The sequence below is a fragment of the Petaurus breviceps genome, unplaced genomic scaffold, assembly GCF_028583685.1.
Source record: "Petaurus breviceps papuanus isolate PSGF00001 unplaced genomic scaffold, PetGlider_PUasm1.0 90617, whole genome shotgun sequence".
Classification (NCBI taxonomy): Eukaryota; Metazoa; Chordata; class Mammalia; order Diprotodontia; family Petauridae; genus Petaurus; species Petaurus breviceps.
This window is the reverse complement of record NW_027187287.1, coordinates 693,656-720,922: the sequence shown is the minus strand read 5'-3', so window position 1 is coordinate 720,922 and position 27,267 is coordinate 693,656. Positions and strand designations below refer to the sequence as shown.

General features: G+C 40.1%; 1 protein-coding gene across 6 annotated transcripts in view; it reads right to left on the bottom strand.

Moving 5' to 3' along the window:
- PECAM1 (platelet and endothelial cell adhesion molecule 1) overlaps positions 1-27,267 on the bottom strand; it is a 108,441-nt gene that overhangs the window by 14,387 nt on the left and 66,787 nt on the right. For 2 of the 6 annotated variants that reach the window (XM_069063963.1, XM_069063964.1), the window contains 3 exons: positions 20,563-20,628; positions 20,311-20,361; positions 1,139-1,161 (listed from right to left, as the gene is read on the bottom strand). In XM_069063963.1, the coding sequence (XP_068920064.1) occupies positions 1,139-1,161; positions 20,311-20,361; positions 20,563-20,628 (140 nt within the window). The remainder of the gene's footprint in view (positions 1-1,138; positions 1,162-20,310; positions 20,362-20,562; positions 20,629-27,267) is intronic. The other 4 variants (XM_069063965.1, XM_069063966.1, XM_069063967.1 and 1 more) reach the window with 2 other exon arrangements.

The following is a 27,267-nucleotide window of genomic DNA, read 5'->3' as shown; positions in this document are numbered from 1 at the left end:
AAGAAAGAAAGAAAGAAAGAAAGAAAGAAAGAAAGAAAGAAAGCTAATCTAGTATCCCCAAATCTCCCATTCAGAAGGCACTGTCCCCTCCTATCCCCTTCAGGAACACACTGGAGCAGAAATGACTGCAGCCACATTTACTGATCTTTTAACTGGTTTAAGGGGGGACAGTCTGGGAAGAGGGTGCTAGAAGAAAAGAGATACAAGAGTAGACTTCCCTTCATGTGGTATAGATTAGGTTCTCAGCAAAATTCCAGTCTCACTAGAGACAGCACTCAACTTCTAGTCTCATTTTGAGGCCCTCTCCCCAGCCCAAACCTGCATCCTATATCCTACCTAAAAATCTGTAAACAAAACTATAGCACCATCAGTCCCTTGGGCCATTCAAAACAATCTGCTTATCAAAAATAACTGGAACTTGAAGGCACTCTCATCCCAGTTTTCTAAACATTTCAAATTACCAAAAGGCTCTTTTTCTCTCTCTCTTCTGGAAGCAGGTGGTTTTGAAGCTAAATACCCAAGATTCGGTGCACTGCAGGAGGAATCAATGCCCAAATACAGCCAAGCCAAAGGTCTACATTTCTGTTAAAAACCTAGGCCTGGAGCCTAAACACCCAAACCGTACCATAGCCTCAACTGGCTGCTGATAGAATCTTCCTTGGATTTTATCCTTCTTGCAAAGACACGGTCTTTGTCATCTTATGGAGTTTCTGTGCAGTGGGTACTTTGATGACTTTGCTGGATCTTGAGGAGGGTGGTATCAAGGTTACCTGGCAGTGTAATCAATTGTATTGTTATACTAGCTTCCACTGGACCTAGAGCCAGGGAATCTCCTGAAGTTATGATGCTTTTAAATTTCCATGGAATTTTCCCATTGCTTAGAAGCCACTGAATTAATCCCATCCCCTAGCTGTATGCCCGAGGTTCTTTTTGTCTACTGTCTAACAATCATGTAGTCAGAAATGTCAGCACAGGAATATACCTCAGAGCTCATTTATTACAATGTCCTCAATTTTGGTACTGTTGTTAGAAATAATCATCTGAGGGGAGGAAGACTATGGACAGTTTTGATAACATTGTGAAGCCTAAGGATTTGTCTTTTTTAAAAAAAATTTATGCAAGTGGAATGTATACTTACAGAATGCCTGTTCTCCCCTGAATCTGGAAGGAAAAAAAAAATATGACATTCATGTAATTAATAGGAAACAACCTCATCTTCACACAGAAAGAAGGCATGCATATTATGCTTTCATCCCCCAACACCCAGTTACAGAAGAGAGTTTCCAGAACCCAAGAGAGCCGATTTTAGAACTTTTCAAATCAAGGTTCAGTTTGACTTTAGCTATAGGGAAGTAGATGTGGGATGCTTATTATTTGCTTAGCCGTTCCTCTGATTTTTGTGGCTCCTTCTGTCCATAGAAAAATGGTGACCTCATCACTAATCTCTCATTATATAACAAGGAATCCCATGTGCAAGTGTCAACCTCACCTCAGATTTCCAGGTTCTCCTCTGGGGAGGTAGTTCTCAAGAATCTAAATGATCATTTCCCACCACCAGTTTTTCTAGGACAATCTAGGAATGGGCATCTGTTGCATAAATGAAATCTTTCCTCTGCTAGGATCTCCCTCTGCCAAGCAGCAGGAAAGCTGGGGCGAGGGAAACCATTTTCTATTACGGAGAGATAATATGGTGTATTGGACAGAGTGCTGGAACTGGACCATTAAGTTCTTGTTTAAAATGCCACTCTAGGGGCAGCCAGGTGGCTCAGCGAGTAAGAGCACCGGCTCCAGTGTTGGGATGACCTGGATCAAATCCGGGCTCAGATACTCAGCACCACACCCAGAGATAACTGGCCATGTAACCTTGAGCAAGTTACTTAACCCCGATTGCTTTAAAAAAAAAATGCCACTCTAATATTTACTAGCTTTGTGACCATGGACAAGTCATTTAATTGCCTTGAGTTTCAGTTTTCTCATCTACTCAAAAGAGATAATAATGCCTATGGTACCTGTGTCACAGGATTGTGGTGAATCTCAAATGAAGGAATGTGTGCCTAGAGCTTTGTATACTTTAAAATGCCAAACAAATATCAGTTGTTCATGAATCTATGCATCTACAAATGCAAATCCTTTGTACCACACAGAAGAGAGGCAGGAATCCCCAAAGACTTTAGAAAGTCTAGAGCCACAATAAGGAGGGAGCCCATCCATTAACAGAGGGCCATCAGGAAAACTTCGGTGCATTGAGCAGGCCTCCGTGGAGAGAGATGCCTGACCTACAGCAGACACATAAGAGTAACAGTTTTCCCAAAGGAAGGTGTAACCAGGCACAAATACAGTCTCGGAGGAAAGGAAGCTGTGTCTCACATGGTTCTCCCATTTCATTCTTCTCCCGGACAATGCCTGGTTCTAAGCCTGTTGTTGAGGCCATCCATCCCCTTCCCCTCAAATCTGACCTTGGGATGGGATAGGCTGGCCATGCTTGGTTTAAAGTACATAGAAGGGAAGCCAGGGTGAGAATAGGGAGACTATGCTCCTTCAAAAAAAAAAAAAAGCTGAATCTTAGAGCTCTGTAGAGCTTTAGAGAAAGCAGAAGATGGGAGAAGGTAGGCTCCAGAGAAAACACTTGCAGTCTCCTGTGAATATAAAGCCACAGGACAGAAATGTAGATCCTTGCCATGGAATAACTAAGGCCTGAGCCTATGACTCAGTGACAACATTGAGTCATCAGGCAGGCTTACTTCATGCCACCATCCAAGCTGATAACTGTCCTGGAATCTCAGGAAGGTAAGTAGAGGACTGAAGGAAAAAACTGTTTTTAAGGAAAAATTATGTTGCAATCTCTATTGCTGGCAAACCACATCTGTGGATTAAGCTTCCTGTTCAGATCAGGTGATTATAATCAAGTTATCTTTGGTCATTTAGGGACAGCATGCCCTGGTTGCAGACAAGGAGTTTGTACTTAAAAACATTCAGTATAAAGTAAATAAATCATCATTACACAGGCTCATGCCCTCTTTCTTCTCCCAGGAAAGTTAAAAGGTTAAAAAGCTTCCAGTGCCAAGATGGCAGAGTAAGGAAGGAACCCTCTGAAGTCCTCCCAAATTCTCCTTCAAAGAACTAGAAAACTGCCTCAGAATTGATCTAGGAGCAGGGAAGTAGCTTACCAGCCTGGCAGGAAATATCTGGCTCACTGGTGTGAGAGGGAAGCAAGGTCTAAGAGTAGCAGCAGCCACCCTTACAGCAGGGGGCCTGCATCAAGGCTCCAAGCCTTGAGCAATCCACCAGCAAGACCCCACCCTCCTGCAAACCAGCAGCTCCTAGGCAAGTAAGCAGTCTGTGCAGCACAGCAAGGTCCCATTCCTGGAGCAGGCCAGCAGCTAAACCCCACACCCAGAGGAGGCCAACAGGGAGGCCCCACCCCCCACTACAAACCAGAAAGGAACTCTACCCCTCAGAGAAAGCAATCAATTAAGCCCTGAAGCACAGTGAAAGCCATCAGTAAGACCCAGAGACCCAGCACAAAGAACATTACTATGGTGATAAGGAAGATCAAGGCATAAACTTGGAAGAGGACAATAGTGTCAAAATGGCTACATGTACAGCCTTAAAAAAAAAAATTGAAATTTGGTCTCAGGCCCAAAAAGAATTCCTAGAATAATTTTAAAAGATTTTTAAAAGCAAATTAGAGGAGTAGAAGAAAAATTGGGAAAAGAAAGGAGAGTAACGCAAGAGAAACATGAAAAAAGAGTCAATAGCATGAGAAAAGATTTACAAAAATTTACCTAGGAAAATAACTCCCTAAAAAATAGAATTGGCCACATGGAAAAGTAAGTGCAAAAGCTCAATGAAGAAAATAACGTCTTAAAAACAAGAATTAAACAAGCGGAAATTAATGACTCTGCGACATCAAGATACAATAAAATAAAATTTTTTAAAAAGGAAAAATAGTAAAATTTGCATTGGAAAAATAACTGACCTAGAAAATAGACCCAGGAGATATAATATAAAAATTATTGTACTACTTGAAAGCCATAATTTAAAAAAAAAGCCTGGACAACAACTTTCAAGAAATTATTAAAGGGGGGTGGAGTCAAGATGGCAGAGTAGAAACAGGACTTCCACAGGGCTCTGGCTTCCACCTCCTCCAATTCATGTAAAAGGTGACTCTCAACAAACTTTGGAGCTACAAAACCCACAAAATGACACAGAGAAGCTAACCTCCGGGCAGGCTGGCAGGAAGCAATCAAAGCAGCACTCTGGGAGCTGAGCCCAGCACCGTGAGCCTGAGGTTTTAGCCTCAGGGTGACCTAACCAGCCACTGGCTGCAGGGACTTCAGATCACCAGCAGGTGTGGCAGTTTCCAGAATTATCAACCCATAGATGCTAAGGACAAAGTGAGAGATCAGTGCAGTGTGGACTCTGGGATCCAGTAGTTTGGGAGTGAGGTCCAGCCTTCATCCCCTGGAGGGAGAAGCTGCTAAGGTGCCATGTAGCCACCACCTTGTAGCAGCTTCAGGTCCTGGCTTGCAGGTTGTAGGGGGACCAAGCGACCAGTCTGAGGGGTAATTGCTCTTGTTTTAACCTGCTTGGATCTGGATTGTGGTCTAGGGTGGAGGTCCTGGGGTGCGTGAACAGCTTGCCAGAGAGTGCTGAAGCTTCTGAGAGGGCACCCAACTAACAGCTCCAGCAGCTGAGAAAACCCCAGTGTTTGGGATAAAGCTCCCTGTCTGGTAGCAGAGTCCTACTGTGGCAAAAAGCTCAAAGGTCAAGTAATTGCGTGGCAACATGAGTAAATGAGGGAAGCAAAGCAAGCAGAGCAACCCAACTTTACACTCCCATTTTGGGGACAAAAAGGATCAAAGCATGGAACAGGAGGAAGACAATGAAGTCAGAACTCCTACACTAAAAGCTTCCAAGAAAAATATGAGCTGGTTATAGGCCATAGAGGAGCTTAAGAAGGATTTTGAAAACCAAATAAGAGAAGTGGAGGAAAAATTGGGAAGAGAAATGAGAATCATGCAAGAAAATTATGAAATGAGAGTCAACAACCTGACTGAAAAATAACACTGTAAAAAATAGACTAATTCAAATGGCAAAGGAGGCCCAAAAAGCCATTGAGGAGAAGAATGCCTTAAAAAGCCAAATTGGCCAGATGGAAAAAAAAATCTCAAAAGCTCACTGAAGAGAATCATTCCTTCAGAATTAGATTGGAGCAAACAGAAGCTAGTGACTTTATGAAAAATCAAGATACTATTAAACAGATACAAACAAATGAAAAAATAGAAGGCAATGTGAAATATCTCACTGAGAAAACCACTGACCTGGAAAATAGATCCAGGAGAGATAATGTAAAAATTACTGGACTACCTGAAAGCCATAATCAAAAACAAAACCTAGAAATCATCCTTCAAGAAATTCCCAAGGAAAATTGCCCTGATGTTTTAGAACCAGAGGGCAAAAGAGAGGTTGAAAGAATCCACCAATCACCTCCTGAAAAAGATCCTAAAAAGAAAACTCCTAGGAATATTATAGCCAGGTTCCGGAATTCCTAGATCAAGGAAAAAATATTATAAGCAGCAAGGAAGAAACAATTTGAATATTGTGGAAACATAATCAGGATAATACAGGATATGGCAGCTTCTGCACTGAGAGATTGAAGGGCTTGGAATATGATATTCAGGAGGTCAAAGGAACTGGGAATAAAGCCAAGAATCTTACCTACACAGAAAATCTGAGTATCATGTTTCAGAGGAAAATATTGTCATTCAATGGAATAGAGGACTTTCAAGCATTCCTGATGAAAAAACCAGAGTTGAATAGAAAATTTGACATTCAGATACAAGAAGCAAGAGAAGCATGAGAAGGTAAACAGGGAAAAGAAATCATAAGGAACTTATAAAAGTTGAACTATTTACATTACTACATGGAAAATGATAATTGTAACTTATGAAACTTTTCTCAGTGTGAGAACACTTGAAGGGAATCGAAATGTATATCTATCTATCTATATGTATACATATCTATATATGTCTATATAGGAGGGTATATGGGCATATGAATACATATGTGAGTGTGTATATATATGGGTATAGGTATAAATAGATAGAGGGCACAGGACCAACTTAATAGGAAGGGATGATACTTAAAAGGTGAAACTAAGAGGTGAGAGAGGATTATAATGAGAGGAGATGGGGAGACACAGAATGGGGTAAATTATCTCATATAGAAGAGGCAAGGGAAAACAGTTACAATGGAGGGGAAGAACAGGAAGGCAAAAGGGAATGGATTAACCTTATTATCATTGAATTTGGCTTAGGGAGGGAATGACATACACACTAAATAGGGTATCTCACCCTACAGGAGAGTAGGGGGGAAGGGGATGAGAGGGGATATGATGGAAGGGAGGGTAGGCTGGGGGGGAGGGAAGTAGGAAGCACCCACTTCTGAAAAGGGACAGGATCAAAGCAGAAAATAGAACAAGTGGGAGCTGGGATAGGATGGAGGGAAATATAGTCAGTCTTTTACAATATTTCCACTATGGAAATGTTTTGCATAGTTACACACGTACAACCTATATTGAATTGCTTATTTTCCCAGTAAGGGTGGGTGACAAGGGAGGAAGGGAATGAATCTGGAATTCAAAGCTTTAAAATCAAATGTTTAAATACACACACATACATACACACATACATATACATATGTATACTATTATTAATATTACTTTACATGTAACTCGGAAATAACATATACAGGCACTGGGGCATAGAGATCTACTGTGCCCTACTGGAAAATCGGATGGGGGATGGGGGAAAATATGGGAGAGAGCAGATTGGAGGAGGGGATATCCAGTGGGATCACTATATTGGGGTGGTGGGTAGGGGAAAAACAGGGAGAAAATTTGTAACTCAATATCTGGCGGAAATGAATGATGTAAACTAGAAGTTAATAAAACATTTGATAAAGGAAAACAAAACAACAACAAAAGAAATTATCAAAGAAAACTGCCCTGATATATTAGAGCCAGAGGACAAAATAGAAATTGAAAGAATCTAGTGATTACTGCCTGAAAGAGATTTCAAAACGAAAACTCCCAGGAACATCATAGCTAAATTCCAGAGCTCACAGATCAAGGAGAAAATATTGCAAGCAGCCAAAAAGAAACAATTCAAATATCATGGAGTTATAGTCAAGATTGCATAGTATTTGGAAGTTTAAATTAAGAACTGGAGGTCTTGGAATATTATATACTGGAAGGCAAGGGTGTTAGGATTACTTTAACCAAGAATCACCTACCCAGAAAAACTGGTTATAATCTTGCACAGTAAAAAAATGGGTATTTAATGAAACAGAGGACTTTCAAGCATTTTTAATTAAAAGATCAGAGCTGAATAAAAATTTTGACTTCCAAATACAAGAGTCAAGGCAAACATAAAAAGGCAAAAAAAAAAAAAAACAGAAAGAAGAAACATAAGAAATTCAACAATAAGATTAAACTGTGTTATATTTCTATATGGCAAGATAATATTTGTAACTCTTACAACTTTATTACTATAAGAAAAATTAGAAGGAGTGTATGTAGAGAGAAGATGTGGATATAAGATGACTTTGATGGAATGATACCTTAAAAAAATAAAATAAAGGGGTTAGAAAGAAAATCACAATGGAATGAGGGGGGAGATTGAATGGGGGTAAACTGGGAAAGATTGGGGGGTTGGGGTGGTGGGCAAAGCTCAAACTTTACTCTCATCAAAACTGGCTCAATGAGGGAATAACAGCCACATTCAGTTAGACATAGAAATCTATCTTAACCTATAGGGAAGTAAAAAAAAGGACAGGAATAATAGAAGGAGGAGAGGGAACTGATAAAAGAAAGGGTATATTGGGGAAGTGATCAAAAGTAAAACACTTGTGAGGAGGGAAAGGATGGGGGGTAAGAGAAATTGGGGAATAAAGAAGAGAAAAACAGCATGGAGGGAAATACAGTTTTCATAACTATAAATGTGAAGGTGATGAACTCACCCACAAAACAGAAGCAGATAGCAGAATGGATTAAAAACCAGAATCCTATGATATGTTATTTACAAGATACACATTTGAAGCAGAGAGATACATACAGGGTAAAAGTAAGGGGCTAGAGCAGAATCTATTATGCATCAGGTGAAGCAAAGAAAGCAAGGGTAGCAATCATGATCTCAGACAAAGCAAAAGCAAAAATAGTTCTAATTAAAAGAGATAAAGAAGGAATCTATATCTTGCTGAAAAGTACCATCAATAATGAAGTCATATCAATACTAAACATATATGCACCAAATAGTATAGTATCTAAGTTTTTGAAGGAGAAGTTGAATGAGTTACAGGAGGAAAAAGATAATGAAACTATACTAGTGGAGGACCTCAACTTTCCCTTCTCAGAACTAGATAAATCTAACCAAAAAATAAACAAGAGAGAAGTTAAAGAGGTGAATAAAATTCTGGAAAAGCTAGGTATGATAGATCTCTGGAGAAAATTGAATGGGAATAAAATGGAATATATCTTTTTCTCAGCAGTACATGGCACCTACACAAAAACTGACCATGTATTAGGACACAAATACCTCCCAACCACATGCAGAAAAGCAGAAATGGTTAAACATGTCCTTTTCAGATCAATTTTTCAGATCATAATGTAACAAAAATTACATTCAATAATGGACAATGAAAAGAGAGATTAAAAATTAATTGGAAATTAAATAATCTAATCCTAAAAAACAAGTGGGTCAAAGAACAAATCATAGAAAAAAATTGATAATTTCATTAAAGAAAATGACAACAATGAGACAACACAGTAAAATTTATGGGATGTAGCCAAGTAGTACTTAGGGGAAATTTTATATTCTAATAAAATAAAGAAAAGCAGATAAATGAATTGGGCATGCAGTTAAAAATACTAGAAAAAAAAACAAATTAAAAATCTCCAATTAAACACCAAATTAGAAATCCTGAAAATCAAAGAAGAAGATTAATAAAATTGAAAGTAAGAAAACTATTGAACTAGTAAATAAAACTAGAAGCTGATTTTATGGGAGGAAAAACACAATAAAATAGATAAACCATTGGTTAATTTGATTAAAAAAAGGAAAGAAGAAAACCAAATGACTTGTATCAAAAATGAAATGAGTGAATTCACCATGAAGAGGAAATTATGACAATTTTTACGAGCTTTTTTTCTCAATTATATGCCAATAAATTTGACAATCTAAATGACATGGATGAATATCTACAAAAATATAATTAACAGAAGAAGAAATAAAATACTTAAAAAGCCCAATATTAGAAAAAGAAACTGAACAAGCAAACCATCAATGAACTTCTTAAGAAGAAATCCCTAGGATCAGATGGATTCACAAGTGAATTCTACCAAACATTTAAAGAACAATTAGTCCCAGTACTATACAAACTATTTGAAAAAACAGGTGGAGTCCTACCCAGTTCCTTTTATGATACAAATATAGTGCTGATAGCCAAACCAAGAAGAGCCAAAATAGAGAAAGAAAATTATAGGCCAATTTCCCTAATGAATATTGATGTAAAAATTTTAAACAAAAGCTAGCAAAGAGATTACAAGGAGTGGCCAGGTGGTGCAGTGAGTAAGAGTGTAGGCCCCAGCATTGGGAGACCTGGGATCGGTTCCAGCCTCAGATACTCGGCACCCACACAAAAAAATAACTGGCCATGTAACCGTGAGCAAGTTACTTAACCCCAATTGCTTTAAAAAAAAAAAAAGATTACAGCATTTCTATATATTACCAACAAAGTCCAGCAGCAAGAGATAGAAAGAGAAAGTCCATCTGAAATTATTTTAGACAAAATAAAATATTTGGAAGTCTACATGCCAAAGCAAACCCAGGAACTATATGAATATAACTATAAAACACTTTTCACACAAAAGAAGTCAGATCTAAACAATTGGAAAAATAGCAGTTGCTCCTGAGTAGGCTGATAAAAATGACAATTCTACTTAATCTATTTATTCCAAAAAAAAGGGGGGGGGAGCTATTTGTACAAAAAAAATATTTATAGCAGCTCTTTCTGTGGTGGCTAAGAACTGGAAATCAAAAGAGTACCCATCAGTTGGGGAATGGCTAAACAAGTTGTGGTATATGATTGTAATGGGATATTATTGTGCTGTAACAAATGACAAGCAGGATGATCTCAGAAAAACCTGGAAAGACTTACATGACCTGATGCATAGTGAATAGAACCAGGAGAATGTTCACATAGTAACATGTTGTACACAGTAACATCAATATTGTTCAATGAAGAACTGTGAATGACTTAGCTATTCTCAGCAATACAATTATCCAAGACAATCCCAAAGGACTAATAATGAAGTATACTATCTGCCTCCAGAGAAAGAACTGACATTGATTAAATACAGACTGAAGCATACTATTTTTCACTTTCATTCTTTCTTATTTTTTTCATTTATTCGAGTCTTCTTGTACAAAATAACTAATATGGAAATGTTTTACATAATTGAATATGTATAACCTATATCTAATTGCTTATCATCTCAGGGAGGGGGAGGAAAAGAGAGGAAGGGAGGGATACAACTTGGAACTCAAAACTATAAACAGAAGTGTTAAAAACCTTTTTTAAAAGGTTGCTAAGATACCATAGCTATGCCTAAAAAGGTCTCTTCATTCTCTCTCAAATGAGACAACACTGTTAAGCACCTGGCAAACACTTAAAATGTCAATCATTGTTGTTGTTGTTGCTGCTGCTGCTGCTGCTGACATCCCTCCAATAGCTTTTGAAGCCTCTTCTACTGGTGACAAGGGCCCCTCACTACCCCACCGCTTCCCCACCAAGGGCAAGCTATTCAATTTAATTCAACAGGCACTTATCAATTATCATCTCTATGCAGATGATTCCCAAATCTACATATTCAGGCCTATTGTCTCTCCTTGGCTTCAGTCCTCAATCACTAACAACCTTTTAGACAACTTAAACTTGCCATATCCAAAACAGATCTCAGTGTCTTTTTTTTTTTTTTACTCCCGAAACCTTCCCCTGTTCTGAACTTACTGACCTATTACTGTCCCAGGCATTACCATCCATCCTCCCAGTAACCCAGGTTTGAAACCTGAATTATTCTCAGCTCCTCCCACTCATCCCAAACTATTGCCGAATCTTATCATTTCTAACCATGCAGTATTTTTCACCTAAGTCCCCTTCTGTCACTGCACAGAACCACCACCCTAGCTCAGTCGGTTGTAACCTCTCACCTAGATTACTGAAATATTCTTCTAATTGGTCTCCCTGGCTCATATATCTCCCCACTTTAACCCATCCTTCATTTAGCTGCCAAAGTGATTTTCCTAAAGGGCAGATCTGAACATGTCACCCTCCCACTCATAAAGTTGGCATTTAAAGCTCTTCACAACTGAGCCCCTTCCTAACTTTCCAGCCTTCTTACACTTTCTTCCCTCTATCCATCCTGAACATTATTCTACACTGGCCTATTTGCTTTTCCTCCCATAGGAACATTCTCTGTGTCTTTGCCCTGGCTGTCCACCATGCCCAGAATGCTCTCCCTCCTCATTGGCTTTCTTCAGGACTCAGTTCAGCTCCTGTCTTCTGCAGAAAGCCTTTCTGGTCTCCCCTAATAGCTAGTGCCTCCCTTCTGAGACAACCATCTATCTCTATATATCTTGCACTTACCCAGTTATTTTCATGTTGTGTCCAATACAGTGTCTGGGTGTATACAATAAGCACTCAATGCCTGTTGACTATATGCCAGGAAGTGGACATACAAACACAAAAACTGAATAGCGCCTGCCCTCAGAGAACTTACATTCTATTGGAAGGTTAAAAGTTTGAAAGCAAAGCAGAAAAGAGCTGTTATCTCCATATGTTCTCTACACATAGCATAATAGCTTGCACCCTCATCCTCTGCCAGTTAAGCGGCCCTCAGGTCCCTCTTCTCTCAGGGCCATTTGTCTTACTCCTACTCCCAGGCTAGAGCCTCTGGTTTGCTCTTTACTGACCGGTTACTCGATGTTTAATTGCTTATCTCCAGAGAACAGTTTTCCTTTTTTCACTCAGAAAAAGACCAAAGCAACCAGAACAATCAGAACAATGTACTGTTAAAATGTTTCCCAAAATAACCAACAGTAAAACTCCATGGGTTGGAGAGAGCAGGAGAATTAAAAGATTAAGTGACACAGGAAAGGGAATTAAAAAAATGAAAGGATTTAAAGTCAAAAGGGACCTTTAGAAATCATCTAGTTCTGGGGTCCCTGATTTTTTTTCAATATTTTGATCCCTATATTTCAATATTGTTGGTTTCTTTTCATCCTATATATTTTATTTTACACATTTTAAAACATTACTTGGGGCAGCTATTTCAGATAGAGAGCAAGAAGACCTGAGTTCAAATATGGCCTCAGATATTTACTAGAGCTGTGTGATGCTGGCCAAGTCACTTCACTTCTGTCTGACTCAGCTTCCTCATCTGTAAAAGGGGGATGATTAGAGCACCCACCCTCCAGAATTATTGTGAGAATCAAACGAAATAATGTATGTAAAGTGCTTAGCACAGTGCCTGGTACAACAGTTGTTACTGCTCAGTCATTTAGGTCGTGCCCAACTCTTTGTGACCCTATTTGGGGTTTTCTTGGCCAAGATACTGGAGTGGTTTTCCATGTCCTTCTCTAGCTCATTTTACAGATGAGGAAACAGAAGCAAACAGGGTTAAGTTACTTGCCCAGGGTCACACAGCTCCAGGTCCGGTCTGAGGCCAAATTTTGAACTCAGGTCTTCCTGACTCCAAGCCAGGCACTTTATTCACTTTGCCATTTAGCTGCCCTAATAGTAGGTGTTTAATAAATGCTTGTTTCCTTTCCTCTACCCTTCTCAGGCCTTGACTTGATACACTAACAATCCCTAGTTTCCTTCAATTTTTCTAACGAATAAAAAAAAATCTTATTTTGAAAAGGGAAACAAAGGTTTCACCAAGACTCCCAAAGAGATCCATTTATATATATATACACACACACACACATACACACACAATACATACATACATAGACATATATATTTACATACACACACACATATATATTTATATAAAAGGTTAAGAACCCCTGACCTAGTTCAAACTCCATAGTTTATAGATGTGCAAACTGAGACTGAGGGAGGGGAATTAACTTTCCCCAGGTCCAAGGTCATTTAGGTGGAAAGTGGCCCCAACTATTGCCTGGAATCATCCCAGGACTGAGAGCTAGAAGTGATTATGGAAGTCATCTAGCCCAATGCCCTTATCTTACAGATGAGAAAACTAAACCCCAGAAACATGAAATGACTTGTTAGACCACATGAGTAACTAAGTGGCAGACATGGGGTTCAAACCTAGGTCCTCTGAGCCCAACCCCAAGTCTTCTTTGCCCCATATTGTGCTACTTAGTACTATAGGACTTTACAAAGTCAGGCCACCAAAGAAATAGGCAGGTTAACTCAGACCTTCTCTGACCCCTGGGTTGGACTTCCTGATACTCTGTTTTCTAAACTTTCATTTTTGCCTTGCTACCTATCACTGATATTTCTCCCCTCTGTTGCCTGTGGGGAGCAACATTCAAATATTGCAAAAGAATGATACACAATTACCAGAGAACATTGGACCTTAGGGGTCATCTAATGTTATTGCCTTCACTTTATAGAAAGGAAATCAACACTTCAGAGAGAAGAGACTTGCTCAAAGTCCTAAGGACCCCAAGTATTAAGATTTTGGAAGTTTGTGCCCTCCTTCCTGTGCCAGAGGGCCCAGCTGTAGGCATGAATGCGCTACTGGGCAGCTGTGAGCTGGCACCATTGTAAAGAAGTTATGGCAAAGGAACCATTCTACTGGGCTTGGAGCAGGGAACAGCCATGGGTGGGGATGGACCCCAGGGGGTCCAAAACTGCCCTGCTGTCATGTCCCATTTCTTGGGCCTCTTTCCACTGGGCTATTCTGTTTGTGGTTGCTGGGTCTGGTGGGACCATTCCCCATTTCTTCCCAAACATCCTTCTCCCAAACAGAATTTCCTTAAACAGTGTCTCCCCACAGGAGTAGTCCCCCAAATGGCCTCTTCAAACTCAAGGAACCTTTTCTTCTTCCTCCCTCCAATGCTGCAGCTAGAAACTGGAAACTATATTTTGCAGATCATGCCAAGGCTGGCTGCTGTCACCCCCACATCTCTTGTTCTTGGCAGTCAGTAGGATAAAAAGCAGTCAGGACCAGTCTGCTGGCGCCTCTCTGCAAGTTGCCCCTGTGAGGCGACTGCCCTCCCTGGCTTCAGTCTGGCATCACTGCTGCCCTCCTCCTTCCTTCTCTTCTTCAACTTACTAGTTATTTACATCAGCCCTCCTTGCCTTATAAGTCCCTGACACCACAATGGTCTTGGTTCCTTTTTTTTTTTTTAAAGCAATTGGGGTTAAGTAACTTGCTCAAGGTTACACGGCCAGTTATTTCTGGGTGTGGTGCTAAGTATCTGAGCCCGGATTCGATCCCAGGTCATCCCGACTCTGGGGCTGGTGTTCTTACTCACTGCGCTACTTGGTTGACCCCTTCGTTCCTTCTTTAACAAATTGGAGAAGAGAGAGAAAAAAATGACAGAGTGAAAAATAGAAGTCAGACTATCTTCCTTTCACAGACAAGGGTTCCTAATCCCTTTTGTGTTAAGGATCCCTCTGGCAGTCTGGTGTGGTCTATGGACCCTTTCACAGAATAATGTTTTTAAATCATCCAAGGAAATGTTAAATTTCAGTTGGAAGTTAAGAAAAATTAAAAGTAATTTTTTCCCCATCCAAGTCCATGGACTCCCTGAAATCTATCCACAATCCATGGACTCTGAGTTATAAAGCCTTGCTTTAGAGGCAGTACAGAAAGAGCCCTAGGTTCAGAGTCAGGGGGTCTAGATTTAAATCTTATTGACTGGCTGTGTGATCCCAGACAAGTCATTTAATTTCTTCGAGTTCACTTTTCTTATCTGTAAATTGAGGGGCAGCACTTCCCACAATGCATGGTTGCAGTGAGGAATACATCAAGTAAAGCTTCAAGAGATATTAAAGAAATGTGAGCCTTTGATTTGTGCCATATTGCCTCCCTTATCTTCAAAGGGCAACCCAGTTGGACTCTCTTTTTCTAAGCTGATGTTGAATGTAAAACTCCAACTTAGAAAAGAGGGAGAAAATAAAAGTTGATTTGGTCCTTAAAAGAGAAATGACAGCACGAGTAAAGCCTAATTCAAATAACAACCCACAAAGGTTCTGGTGAGAAGCATATGTGGAGGTCAAAGCTTTATGAGGGAAAGAGTCTTCCTCAAAGGGGAGGAGGGAACTGGCAGACCAAAGTGGCAGCCAGCCACACTTAAGCAGGTTTTAATATCACTTGACTTCTACCATGCCAAAAAGGAAACATTTCTTTCCCACCTTTCATGAGAAGGAAAAAAAAGGAAGGAAAAGAAGAAAGATTTCAGCTTAAAAACATTTTTTTTAAAAGGACAGATATAGAAGGAAACTAAGTTTAAGGGGGAAAATCACTAGAGGATAGTCTCTCAGACTTGACATTTACCAAGTAAGAGAAGGAGAGGAGACATTTTGGGGTAATGATTTTTGTTGTTGCTGCTGTTAAAAGAAGTCAAAAGTGACAGACTGGGCTTGTGGCCTTCCAAGGGCACATTTCTATTACATGTAGTGGCTGAGAAAAGATTCTCTTTGTAAACGAGGCTGGGCCAACCAAAATGAAACACTCTTGGTTTAATGAACTGAGAATCAGAGAAAAATCAGAGAAACCAGAGAGCCGCCAGTCTAGACTCAGGGATTAAGAGAAGTGCAAGGTCTAATAGGAAGCAGAATAGTTGATGCTGTAAAATTTTGAGGGTGAAGGAGAACTTCCCTCTGGGAAAATAAACCTGTTCCACCCAAGAGCTGTGTTATGCCTAGGATTCCGTAGTTAGGCATTTGATCTTTTGACATTGTATAGTATATATTGTATTGTATTGTATAGTATTGTATAGTATAGCACTGTATAGTACAGTGGTCCTCAAGCCTTTCAAATCAGGTGACCCTTTTTATCATCAAAAAATTTGCCCTCCCAGACATACAAAGCACTGCAGTTAATACTATATTTGTAAATTTGTATCCGAAAATGCATTAGTGACAAAATGACAAGGCTTATACACACATGGATTTGTGGACTCCCTTGAAATAACCCAGATCTCTTCCACAGGGATCTATGGTTGAGAACTACTGACTGATAACAGGAGAGGAATGGAATCAAGAGGCAGGACTTTGGGCTTTCTCATTTTCTTTTTCCTTATCTATAAAACAAAGGGCTTGGCCTGGGTGATCCCTAAGTTCCCTCCAGTTTTGTCTTTTGTTGAAATGCCAATCCCTCTGGGACATGTAAACGTATGAAACCCTGTGAGTCACTTATATTTCCATGTCAGGGAGTTTGTTGGATTCTTTCCTGAGAATGGTTTAGAGAGTGGTAAGGGCAGCAGGAAGTGGAGTGGGGGCAGGAAGTATTACTGATTGGAGGAGGGTGGGGGAGGAAAAGGGTTGGTAAAGACAAACTACTTCACAGTTTTTCTTCAAGGCACTGTCTCTTTAGGACTTAACGGGACATTTAGAGGAGGGGGATGGGAGGAAATGTTATGAATCTCGAATAAGGACCAACTCCCCAAACGCAATAGTGCAGGCAGTACGGAAGTCACGAACACTTGATTTATGAACATCCTTGAACACAAGAGGCCCCAGGAGGAACCCATGTGACCTTTGTTGTCATTGTAGAGACCCCACCCAGTCCCTGCTTCTATGAGGGGCTTACTGGACTCATGGCTAGTAGCATGGAGAGCAAGAAGCTCCCTTGCCAGCCAGAAGACATTAAAGGGAGCAAGAAGAGAGAGAGACCCCCTTGTTCTTAGGACAAAAGGGGATTGGAATGGGTCATTATACCTGAAAAGGTGGGGAGTCACTGCCCTATACTTGGCTCTCCCCTTTCATGTTCCTAATCCAAAGGAGGGAATACCTAAGCATGGCAGCTGGTAAATGGGAGAGGTATCTGCTGGGCAGGGCACCTTCCTCAGTCCTCAGAAGTGTTCAGTAGTAGCTGTTCTGCTGGGATCCCTCCTTCTACAGAGGGAAACACATGGACTCTTGTTGCTGCTGACTGTTTGTAGAGAGGACTATTTTCTAGATTCTAGGGATGTATGAAGGAGAGGTACAGCCCAGCTTCAGCTCAGAATGTAAAAAGAGCTAGCAATTAGACTTGTTCAAAGATTTAACAGAGTCACACCATAAGGTCATACAAGTCAGCACTGGAGATGTTCAAGTAGAGGAAGGACAACCAGAAATTCCATCTCTGATATTCACTAAGCTATGGGATCAACAAGCTCCTCCTTATCTACAAACTCATACTCAGTTCGTCAGTGGAGGGAAGTTCTCTCTTTGGCAGCTGTACAGGCTGATGAAATCTTCAATCTTTCTCATATTTTCCACTGGGTATTTAGCACACAAAAAAGATCAGTTCAAAGAACTGAACGTGTTTAGACTAGAAAGAGATGACCTTGGGGAAATATGACAGCCATCTTCAAGTATTTGAAGTATCTTTCACATGAAAGATGAAATAGACTTGTTCTGCACAAGGCTATTCCTCAAGGAAGAAATATATGTGACTGTGTGTGTGTGTTTGTGTATTTGATTAAGGAAAACCATCCTATTTTTTGTTGTTGTCGAATTGTTTCAGTTGTGTCTGACTCTCTGTGACCCTATTTGGGGTTTTCTTGGCAAAGATACTGGAGTGGTTTGCCATTTCCTTCTCTAGCAAATTTTATAGATGAGAAACTGAAGCAAACTAGATCAAGTGACTTGTCCAGGGTCAGATAGTATCTGAGGACAGATTGAATTTAGGACCTCCTGACAACAGGGGTAGTACTTTATCCACTGAGCTACCTAGTTGACCTATTCCTAACTATTAAAGCTGTCCAGAGGTATAATTGGTGGTGATTCTTTTAAGCAAAGATCAGAATACCACTTGCTTGTGGTGTTGTAGAAGGAAATCTTTTTCAAATAGGGTTAGACTAGATAATTCCTGAGGTCTCTTCCAACTCTGAGATTCTTTAATTGGTAGGATTCTTTGATATTCAGGCTGATGGAAAGAAATGAGCACTGGCCTGGGAATCAAGAGACCTGGTTTCCCTTCTCAGATCTACTATTAATCTGTTATCTTGGGAAAGTCATTTCCCTCTTCTGGTTTTGGTATCTTCATCTGCTACAACAGAACTAGACTAGCTCTCTAAGCTCTCCACTAGCTTGATCACTCTTGATTCCTCATTGGAAATAGATATTGCCCTAGAAAGCAAATCACCTGTGGTAACCAGAGTTCCACTCCATTCTGTGACAGAAATCACAATTACATTTGGAAGAAGAATAATGAATTTTCTGAGGGGAAAAGAGTGAATGTGTTAATGAATATTCTGAAAGGGAAGAATCTATTAACAGATGCTCTAAGGAGAAAACTGTTTGCAGTTGGCAATTGTGGCCATTTTGAATGAGGAAAACTTGCCCTAAACTTTGGGAGTAACACAAGCAAGGAGGTGGAAAGATATAAGCAGATGAGACATGAGTGTTCAAATATGCAAATCAGGAATAAGATGAGAAGAGAGGGCTGCTGGCATGCATAGCCATCAGGTCCCTGCTGATCTTCACTCTGGTTTCTGCCAGTAGCTTGTAGGGTATGAACCTGAAAAACTTTTTCCTGGAGCTGGCTAGCCAATCTCCAGGATTCCATGGGTCCCTGTTTTGATCACTGCTACTGTTGTTGTACCATCCCAAAGTCATGTCTGGGAGAAGTCAGCCTACTAGGGTGAGCTCTCCCTGAGAAAGGACTGCATGTTGTCTTCATGACTTCCCAAACCATAACTTCCTTTATGGTTACAACTTCCTGTTGTGTACTGTTTCTCCAACCAGAATTCATCTCCTTGATGTCAAGGACTGCCTTTCTTTTGTATTAACATCCCTAGCACTTGATACTATGTACACAGTAAATGTTTAATAAATGTTTTTCATTTATTCATCCATTATCTGTTCTACAAAGTAGGTATAGCTACACTGTTCTAGAAAGAACTCTTGCTCGGTGTGACTGATAATCAAAAAGATATTACCTTTCCTACTGGTGAAAGGCATGATAATCAAATACCTAAAGGCTACACTGCCAATACTGTGATTTTGAATTTTAACTGGTTGACTAGGCTGAAGCTCTCTTTACTAACCATCAGTCACCATTCCCTCAAACACATTCATGTCAGCCCCATCCATCCCTATCCCACTCTACCCTCCCCTTCCATTGTGCTCTCTGGAAGTTGCCTTCTTTCATTAATAAACAACCCTTCATCTAAGACATGTGACCTTCCCCAGGAAATTACAATGTGTGTGTGTGTGTGTGTGTGTTACAAATACTGTTTGTATTTCATTGTCTATGTACATGTTGCTTCTACTCAATAGAAGCTAAACTCTTGAGGGCAGGAACCATTTCATTTTTGTTTTTGTACCTCTGGCACTCAGTATAGCGCCTGGTACATAATAGTTTCTTAATAAATGCTTGTTGAACTGAATTGTAGAGAAGCTTCCCTTCTCCCCTTCTCCCCAATAAGGGCATCTGGTTATCTTGCCCTAATCATTTTCCATAGTTCCACTACTGGATTTCCTGGTCTAGGAGAAAAGGAATTGGTAGCATACATATGAAAGTGTATGAATTCCCTTCCTCTTCTAGTCTTTTCACTTGCCCACTGAAACTCACCCCTTCTCTTTTTTTAATTTTAATTTTTTTTTAAGATTAATGATTTTTAGGGGCGGCCAGGTGGTTCAGTGAGTAAGAGCACCGGCTCCAGTGTCGGGATGACCTGGATCAAATCCAGGCTCAGATACTCAGCACCACACCCAGAAATAACTGGCCATGTAACCTTGAGCAAGTTACTTAACCCTGATTGCTTTAAAAAAAAAAGATTAATGATTTTTTATTTTTTTTTTTGTTGTCGTTGTTGCTTTTTGGAGGGCAATTGGGGTTAAGTAACTTGCCCAATGTTACATGGCTAGTGTTTTTGTGTGGGTGTTAAGTGTCTGAGGCCGGAACCGAACTCAGGTCCTCCCGACTCTGGAGCCAGTGCTTTACTCACTGCGCCACCTAGCCGCCCCTTCACCCCTTCTCTTTCTCCACCCATCCAAGCCCAGCCCACTTCCTCAAACCTCCCCATCCACCTCTATATCACTGTTCACTAGTGAACTTACCAGCCTTTCTGATTTCACTGTAAACAGTCTCAGTTCCTTTCCTTTCAGGAGCTGGAAAAGGTATGGGCACAGATTCAGTGTCTTTCCTTTAGACTGACAAAGTTAAGATACTCTATCAAATCTTGGGTGTTTTTGTAGATATGGTTGTCTGGGATATCACACATATTTTCCATTCTCTAACAGAACATCCTGATAAAGGGAGAGACTCCACTATCAGGGTTATACAGTTTATTTCACTGAAAGGCTACCTACCTACTAGATTATCCCAGATTCTCTTAACTGAGGAAAGAATACACTCTTCTTGCTTAGCCAACTTTTCTGTAATTAGAAACATGCACAATTCAGAGATACTCAGTAAACTGCACATTTATTTATGTGAGAACCTAAACCCTAAGGAGATATAGATTTGAAAGCAATCAGCAAACTTTTATTGAGCATTTACTATATGCCAAGCACAGCACAAAGCACAGGGAATACAAAGACAAAAATGAAACATTCCCAGCCCCCAAGGAACCTATATTTTTATGGGGAGGATGTAACTTGTCCAAATATAAGTAAATATAAAATAAAAAGTAAATAAATGTTAATTTAGTTATAAAGTGCTTTGCACAAGGCCTGGCACATAGTAAATGCTACATAAATGTTATTATTATCATCATCATTATTAGGCAGAGGGGCAGGACAGCTGGTTGGGGGAAAAGGAGGGAGGAGAATCAAGAGAAGTTTGGGAGCAGAAATAAGGCAAAGGGAAACTTGGTACTCCCAAATGCCTGCCTGAAATGCCAGGATCTGTGTTTGGTCCCCATCTGTCACTTAGCCTCCTCCTCCATCCCTAACACCTGTTACTTCGAATTGTCATTTAAGGCTTTTAGTTTTATGACTCTGAAATATCATGGGGATGACATGGACTTTCAGAGCAGTAGATTGACAACAGAATAAAAATCAAATCCAAGATGCTGAACTCAATCACACTGTACCCCTTTCCTGCCTCCTACTGCTCCCTACCCACCCCCCATCCACACACAAAATGACCTAGCAAATACCCCTTTTTCCTAAAAAATTGCTAATAGTAACAGGAGAAGAGGAAATGGGATGTTTCTTTCTGTTCTTCTCTAGGGTTTTCTTCCCAGTCTTAGCTCTTATGAATGAATACTGTCACTTATCCCTGACATCCTTTCTGGGGGGAGGGACACCACACTAAAGTCCTCAGTGGTCTGTCATCCCATCTTCCATCTGGTGCTTTTGGTGAGTGGTTGCAGGTTCCAAGGGTACCACTTGGGTTCCCACTTATCACTAGAGTAAAAAAAAGGGAAAATTCTCCCACAGAAATTTTGCTCTGGACCCCTAAGCATATGGCTACCTGGTCGATGGGTTAATCTGGCAATGCTTGAGCAATAGGAAAGATCCTGAGACCAACCCTATATCCTCTCTCTTTACATTATTCATAGAGATATCTCCAGACAGTGAAGAAACCAAGGAAAGAGACTGGCTTCTTTAGGGAAGCAGATGGCTTGAGATGCTGGATACTTCGCAGGACTCTATCCATCTCCTTCAAACTACCAAAGCATCATACCTGTGCTGCCTGTACAAGGAAAAGAGCCTATCACTACTGTAAGAGCTGACAGAGCTATTCAAAAGATCCCACTCAACAGAGGAGACCTCTATAATTATCTAAGCCCTAAAACCCATTAACTTACAGATAACCTAGAGATAATCACCTCCCAAACTCCCCCTTCCCCAAGTCCACTCTCCTATATAAACGCTGGTAAAATAAGACATTAATGTATAAGAATTGCAACAAAGCAGGGCTTAGCAGAAGCATGCAAAATTCAGAGGGCAACTGACCACCACATGGTGGAAAGAGTGCTAAACTTGGAGTCAGGAAGACCCGGGTTCAAATCCTGCCTCTGACACTCATCAGCTAGGTCAGCACGGGCAAGCCACTTAAACTCCCTAAACCTCTGTTTCCCAATCTGTAAAAAATATTGGGGTCAAGGCAACTGGCATTTACTAATTGCTTGATATGTGCCAAGCACTGTGCTAAGTGATGGAGATACAAAGAATGGCAAAAAGATAGCCTTTGCCCTCAAGGAACTTACATTCAGGTAAAGGCTAGGTATAATGGAAACACCGTGAGAGGGGAAGGCTGGAGGGGCCAGAAAAGGCCTCCTGGAATAAGTGGAATTTGAGTTGACTCTTGAAGGAAATCAGGGAAATAAAGAGACAGAAGTAAAGGGAGAGGGGTAGTGGTCTCAACACCCTCTAAGATTCCTTTACAGATCTAAATCTATGAACCTGATGTAATTGGAGGACTGGCCAAGGAGGGTCGATTTCTTAGAGCGTGCTCAGAGGTACCCTTTATGGGAAGATACTTCCCACCTAGTTCTAATCCAACCAGTTCTGGCCATGAGTGACCAAGGGACAGGTATGGTGTGGTGATAGATAAAGAATCTTTTGATTGGCCAATGAGCTAGAAAGACTAATGGCTCATGAAATGTGGAGTAGGCCCCCTTTGCTTCTTTTTCTTCCTCATATCACTTAATTTGCATAATCTGTTCCATTTCAGCAGCCAATAAGTCACCAGGACTTCTACCACCTCAGCCAACCAGAAGATTCTTTATCACTACACAGTACCAGCCTCTCCATCACTCATGTTTCAAAAAAGGACCACCATACCTCCACTGGTTGGATTGGAACTAGGCAGAGAATATCTACACTTGCTCTATATAAACTACCAAGAAGGGCAAATCTGAGCATGCTCTAAGGCCTAGGCCCTCACTAGACAGTTCTCCTATCATACTGCCCTATTATGATCCTTTAGCAACTTTTTTTTGCTTTTTGGAGGGGGGAGGGCAGGGCAATTGGGGTCAAGTGACTTGCCCAAGGTCACATGGCTAGTAAGTGTTAAGTGTCTGAGGCCAGATTTGAACTCAGGTTCTCCTGACTCCAGGGCTGGTGCTCTATTCACTGAGCCACCTAGCCATCCCCTTTAGCAACTTAAAAAAAATAGAAATTAACATCTAGTTAGAATAATAATTAAAATTGGAAGCTACAGAAATAGAAAAAGAGGAAGCTTATTCCTCCCTACCTCCGCCCCTCACCCCAGGTAAGCAATACCACTCAGCTGAGCAATACCTTGCATCCCCTCCTCCCCTCTGTGGTACTGTTGTCCCTCCAGGCTGCACTCAGTGCTAGCTGCCTAAGGCATAAAAAGTGCTAGTTATGGCTCTAGAACCTCCTACTCCATCAAGAAGCTTCTTTGGAGGTGGATAATATACATGTACTCTGAGTTGTATGATTTTTAAAAATCACTTTGTAAACCTTAAAGTGCTTATAACTTATAAGTAAGTTAGGGCATTTTTAATTAGCTCAAATAATTAGAAATTAGATAATGCCACTAATATGTCTAGAAGAATCTTGGATACATGTTTTAGAGCTGATTTAGAACCACAGAATGTCTGAACCAGAAGGGGCCTTGGAAGTCATCTTGTTCCCACCCCATTTTACAACCAAAGAAGCCCAAGTTCCAGAGAGACCCATATCTTGATCTGCTGGAGAGTCTGGAGAATTAAGGGTTGTGTTAAGAGTCTGGCAATCATGGCAACTACCTAATAGGCTAGGTCTTCAGGGAAAGTAAGTCGCTAGCCAAAATAATAGTTGGGACACAGAAGGACATGTAAGACTGAAATATAACAAATTTATATATTATTATATTTTATTATATTATTAATTAAAATATTATATATAGCTATAAAGTTTACAAAATTATTTACATACTTTTTATCATTTGAGTTTCACAATATCTCTATAAGGCAGGTACTACAAATATGAATATCCCTCCTTTACAAATGAAGAAGCTGAGTCTCAGAGAGATCAAGTGATCATCTCATAGTCCCATAGCTAGTAAGTGTCAGAGTCAGGGTTTGAGTCCCGGTCAGCCTGGTTGCAAGCCCAGATCTATACCCTAGTGGGGCACCTTCATCATAAACTCAAGATTAATAACAACAATATGCAGCAATGTGGTGCTTTAAGGATTAAAAAAAAGTGCTTGTTTCATTTTACAAATGAGGAAAATGAGTCTCAGAGAGAGGGAATGATTTGCCTATCGTCACCCAGCTAATGAGTGTCAGAGTTAGGATTCCAGCTCGTCTCCTGAATCCAAATAGCATTCTTTCTATGATCATACCTTGGTGAGTACATCTACATGATTAAAACTAGCATCCCTCTTTAAGAGAGAATCTTTCTTCCCATTTGTGTTCTGAGAGAGAAGAGAAAACTTGTGCTGGGAATTTTCTGACCATATATTTCTTCTATTGTTTTTAGCACAAACCAAATTCTTCGTATACCATCAGCTATTTGGATTTGCCACATGGAGATTTATAGACACAGACTATGGCCATGTGTTTTCATTTCCTAGATTCATATGCCCAGCCTTAGTTTCTCTCTTGAATTCTAGGTCTGCATAACTAACAGCTCACTGAGTTTTTCAGGTTTCTATCAGGCATCTCAAACTCAATTTGTCCCAAAGAGAACTTATCTTCTCTCCTCAAAACCCACACCATTTCTGAATTTATTTCTGCCCAGGAAATGACCATCTCTCTAGTCACCTGGGTTCATGGCCTCAGTGTCATCCTCAACTCCTCATTTATCTCCCTTATCCCATTTATCTAATCAATTTCCAAATCTTATTGATTCTACTTCTATAGCTTTCATATATGTACTCTTTTCTCCACATAAACTACTGCTACCCTTGTTCAATCCCTCATTTCTTCTTATCTGGCCTATTCCAACAGCCTTCTAATTGGGCTCCCTGGCTCATCTTTTCCATTCTGTTGTCTACAGCTGCCAAAAATGATTTTCTTAAAGCATGAGTCTGACCCTCTTGCCCTTGACATTTTGACTTCTTTGATAGACTTCTTTGATAGGTCCTAGAGGGTAGGATTTAGTTTCTATCTTTGTATACCTAACACCTAGTACAATGCCTAGTATACAGCAGGCATCTAATAAATGCTTGTTGATTGACTAATTTCAATTCTGTTTTTGGCACCAACATTAAAGTGAGCCAATGGGGCATAAAAAGCTATTCATTAAATCTGAGATTTCTCTGTGTCTGGTACACATTCCCTCCTGGAACCTCTAGAACAGGGGGTTCTTAACATTTTTTTTGGTGTCATGGGCCCCTTTGGCAGTCTGGGGAAGCATATGGACCTCTTTTCAAAATAAAATTTTGAGACACATATAAAATAAAATACATAGAAAATTAATACAAAAAATACAAAGGAAACCAATGATATTGAAATAACATCATCTAAACAGAAAAAAAGACCATAGATCCCAGGTTAAAGAACCACAAACTTTGAGAAGAGATTTGGCTAGAGATTAAGTAATTGGTTTTAGATTGGTCATGTTAAATTATTAGAGCATATTTTGGCAACTGTGGGTTCAACACCCTAATGTATTCTGTATCCCAAATTCAGACCAGCTATCTCACTATATTCTACTGCATGGTGTAATGGAAAGAATACTGGATTCAGGGGGCCTGGGCTTCACATCCCAGCTACACCATTTGTTATTTGTATGATCTTAGGTAAGTCACTTCCCTCTGGACCTCCAGACAGATAAAACTAGATAGTTTTATCATCTATAAAATGAGGTTGGGTCTTCTGGGTCACATGACCAAAAGATGGAAAACTAGACAATCCCCAATCTTTACTAACTCTCAAATATCATCCACAAAAAAGAAAAAATGTGCCAGTTGTAGAACAATTACAACTGAATTCACAGGATAAGAAAGAGGGAACCCCACCAAGACAGAAGCCTTATAAATTAGTACCAAAGAATGCTAATCTTTAAAGCACTCACTTAGCACCCCTCCCCCATTAGCTTCTACTCTCTGATCATGGATACACAAATTGTCCTGTAGGTTTGTGCCTGGGACTTACACTGACATTCCTCTCCTGCTGTAGAGACTGTCAGTATACCCACTCTCCACCCTGAAAGGTAGATATTGATTCTGACCAGCTTTATTGGGGGGGGATAGTCAGCTGCCTTCTTCCTAGGTGAACTCTAGTTTAGGGACCCTCAGAACTGCAGAGACATACTCCTTCAACAGTGGGAAAAAGGACTGACATTGATTCAGCTAAGTCAGAGAAAAAAAGAATAAAAGCCAAGGGTAACTGGCGTATGAGGCCAGTTTGAATAGGCTGCACTGCGTCTGAAGAAAAAGGCCTGAAGCACAGTTGGGGACAGTCATACTCTCTTCTCCTGAGACTAAGTGCAAAGAATGAAGCTGGTAAAATAAATATTATATGGTAGGAGGCTGAGGCAGCTTTGTAGTTCAGCTCTTGAACTATACATACCCATAGTCAAAGGGGATTGAGTCAAAAGGTTAGTGATGCAGGAATAGTTATCAAAAGGTTAGTGATGGGGTGGGGAGGAAGGTAAAGCATCAGAGATTTTATGCGGAAAAGTCAGCTAAAAACCTAGAGCACAGGCAGATAAATTAACAGAGGACCCTAAAATCAGAAGGAAGAATAGTACCAAACCCTCAAGAAGAATACAAAGCCTTTTAAACAAATATTATAATACAAATGAAAGTAAAACAAAGTCTGATGAAATGTAGAACCTTATGGATTCCTAAGAAAGCATGAAACAAAAACAAGAAATTCTAAAATGGTTCATAAGTGAAATGAAATCTGTAAGAGAAGAATTTAAGAAGGAATAACTGTTAGAATGAATAGCTCTCAAAACATAAATAATTAGCCAAATCAGAAAACTGAATTCACTGTGATGAGTTTCTTCAAAGAAACAAAAGAAAAAATCACAGATATGATATACAAAAATACTGAAGTGGATGAAAATTTGGTAAAAGAGATGCAAAAGACAGTGATGTTAATAGAATATGTGATCTCTATATAAGTCAAAGTAATTGACTTCAAAGAGAAGATGCATAAAGAC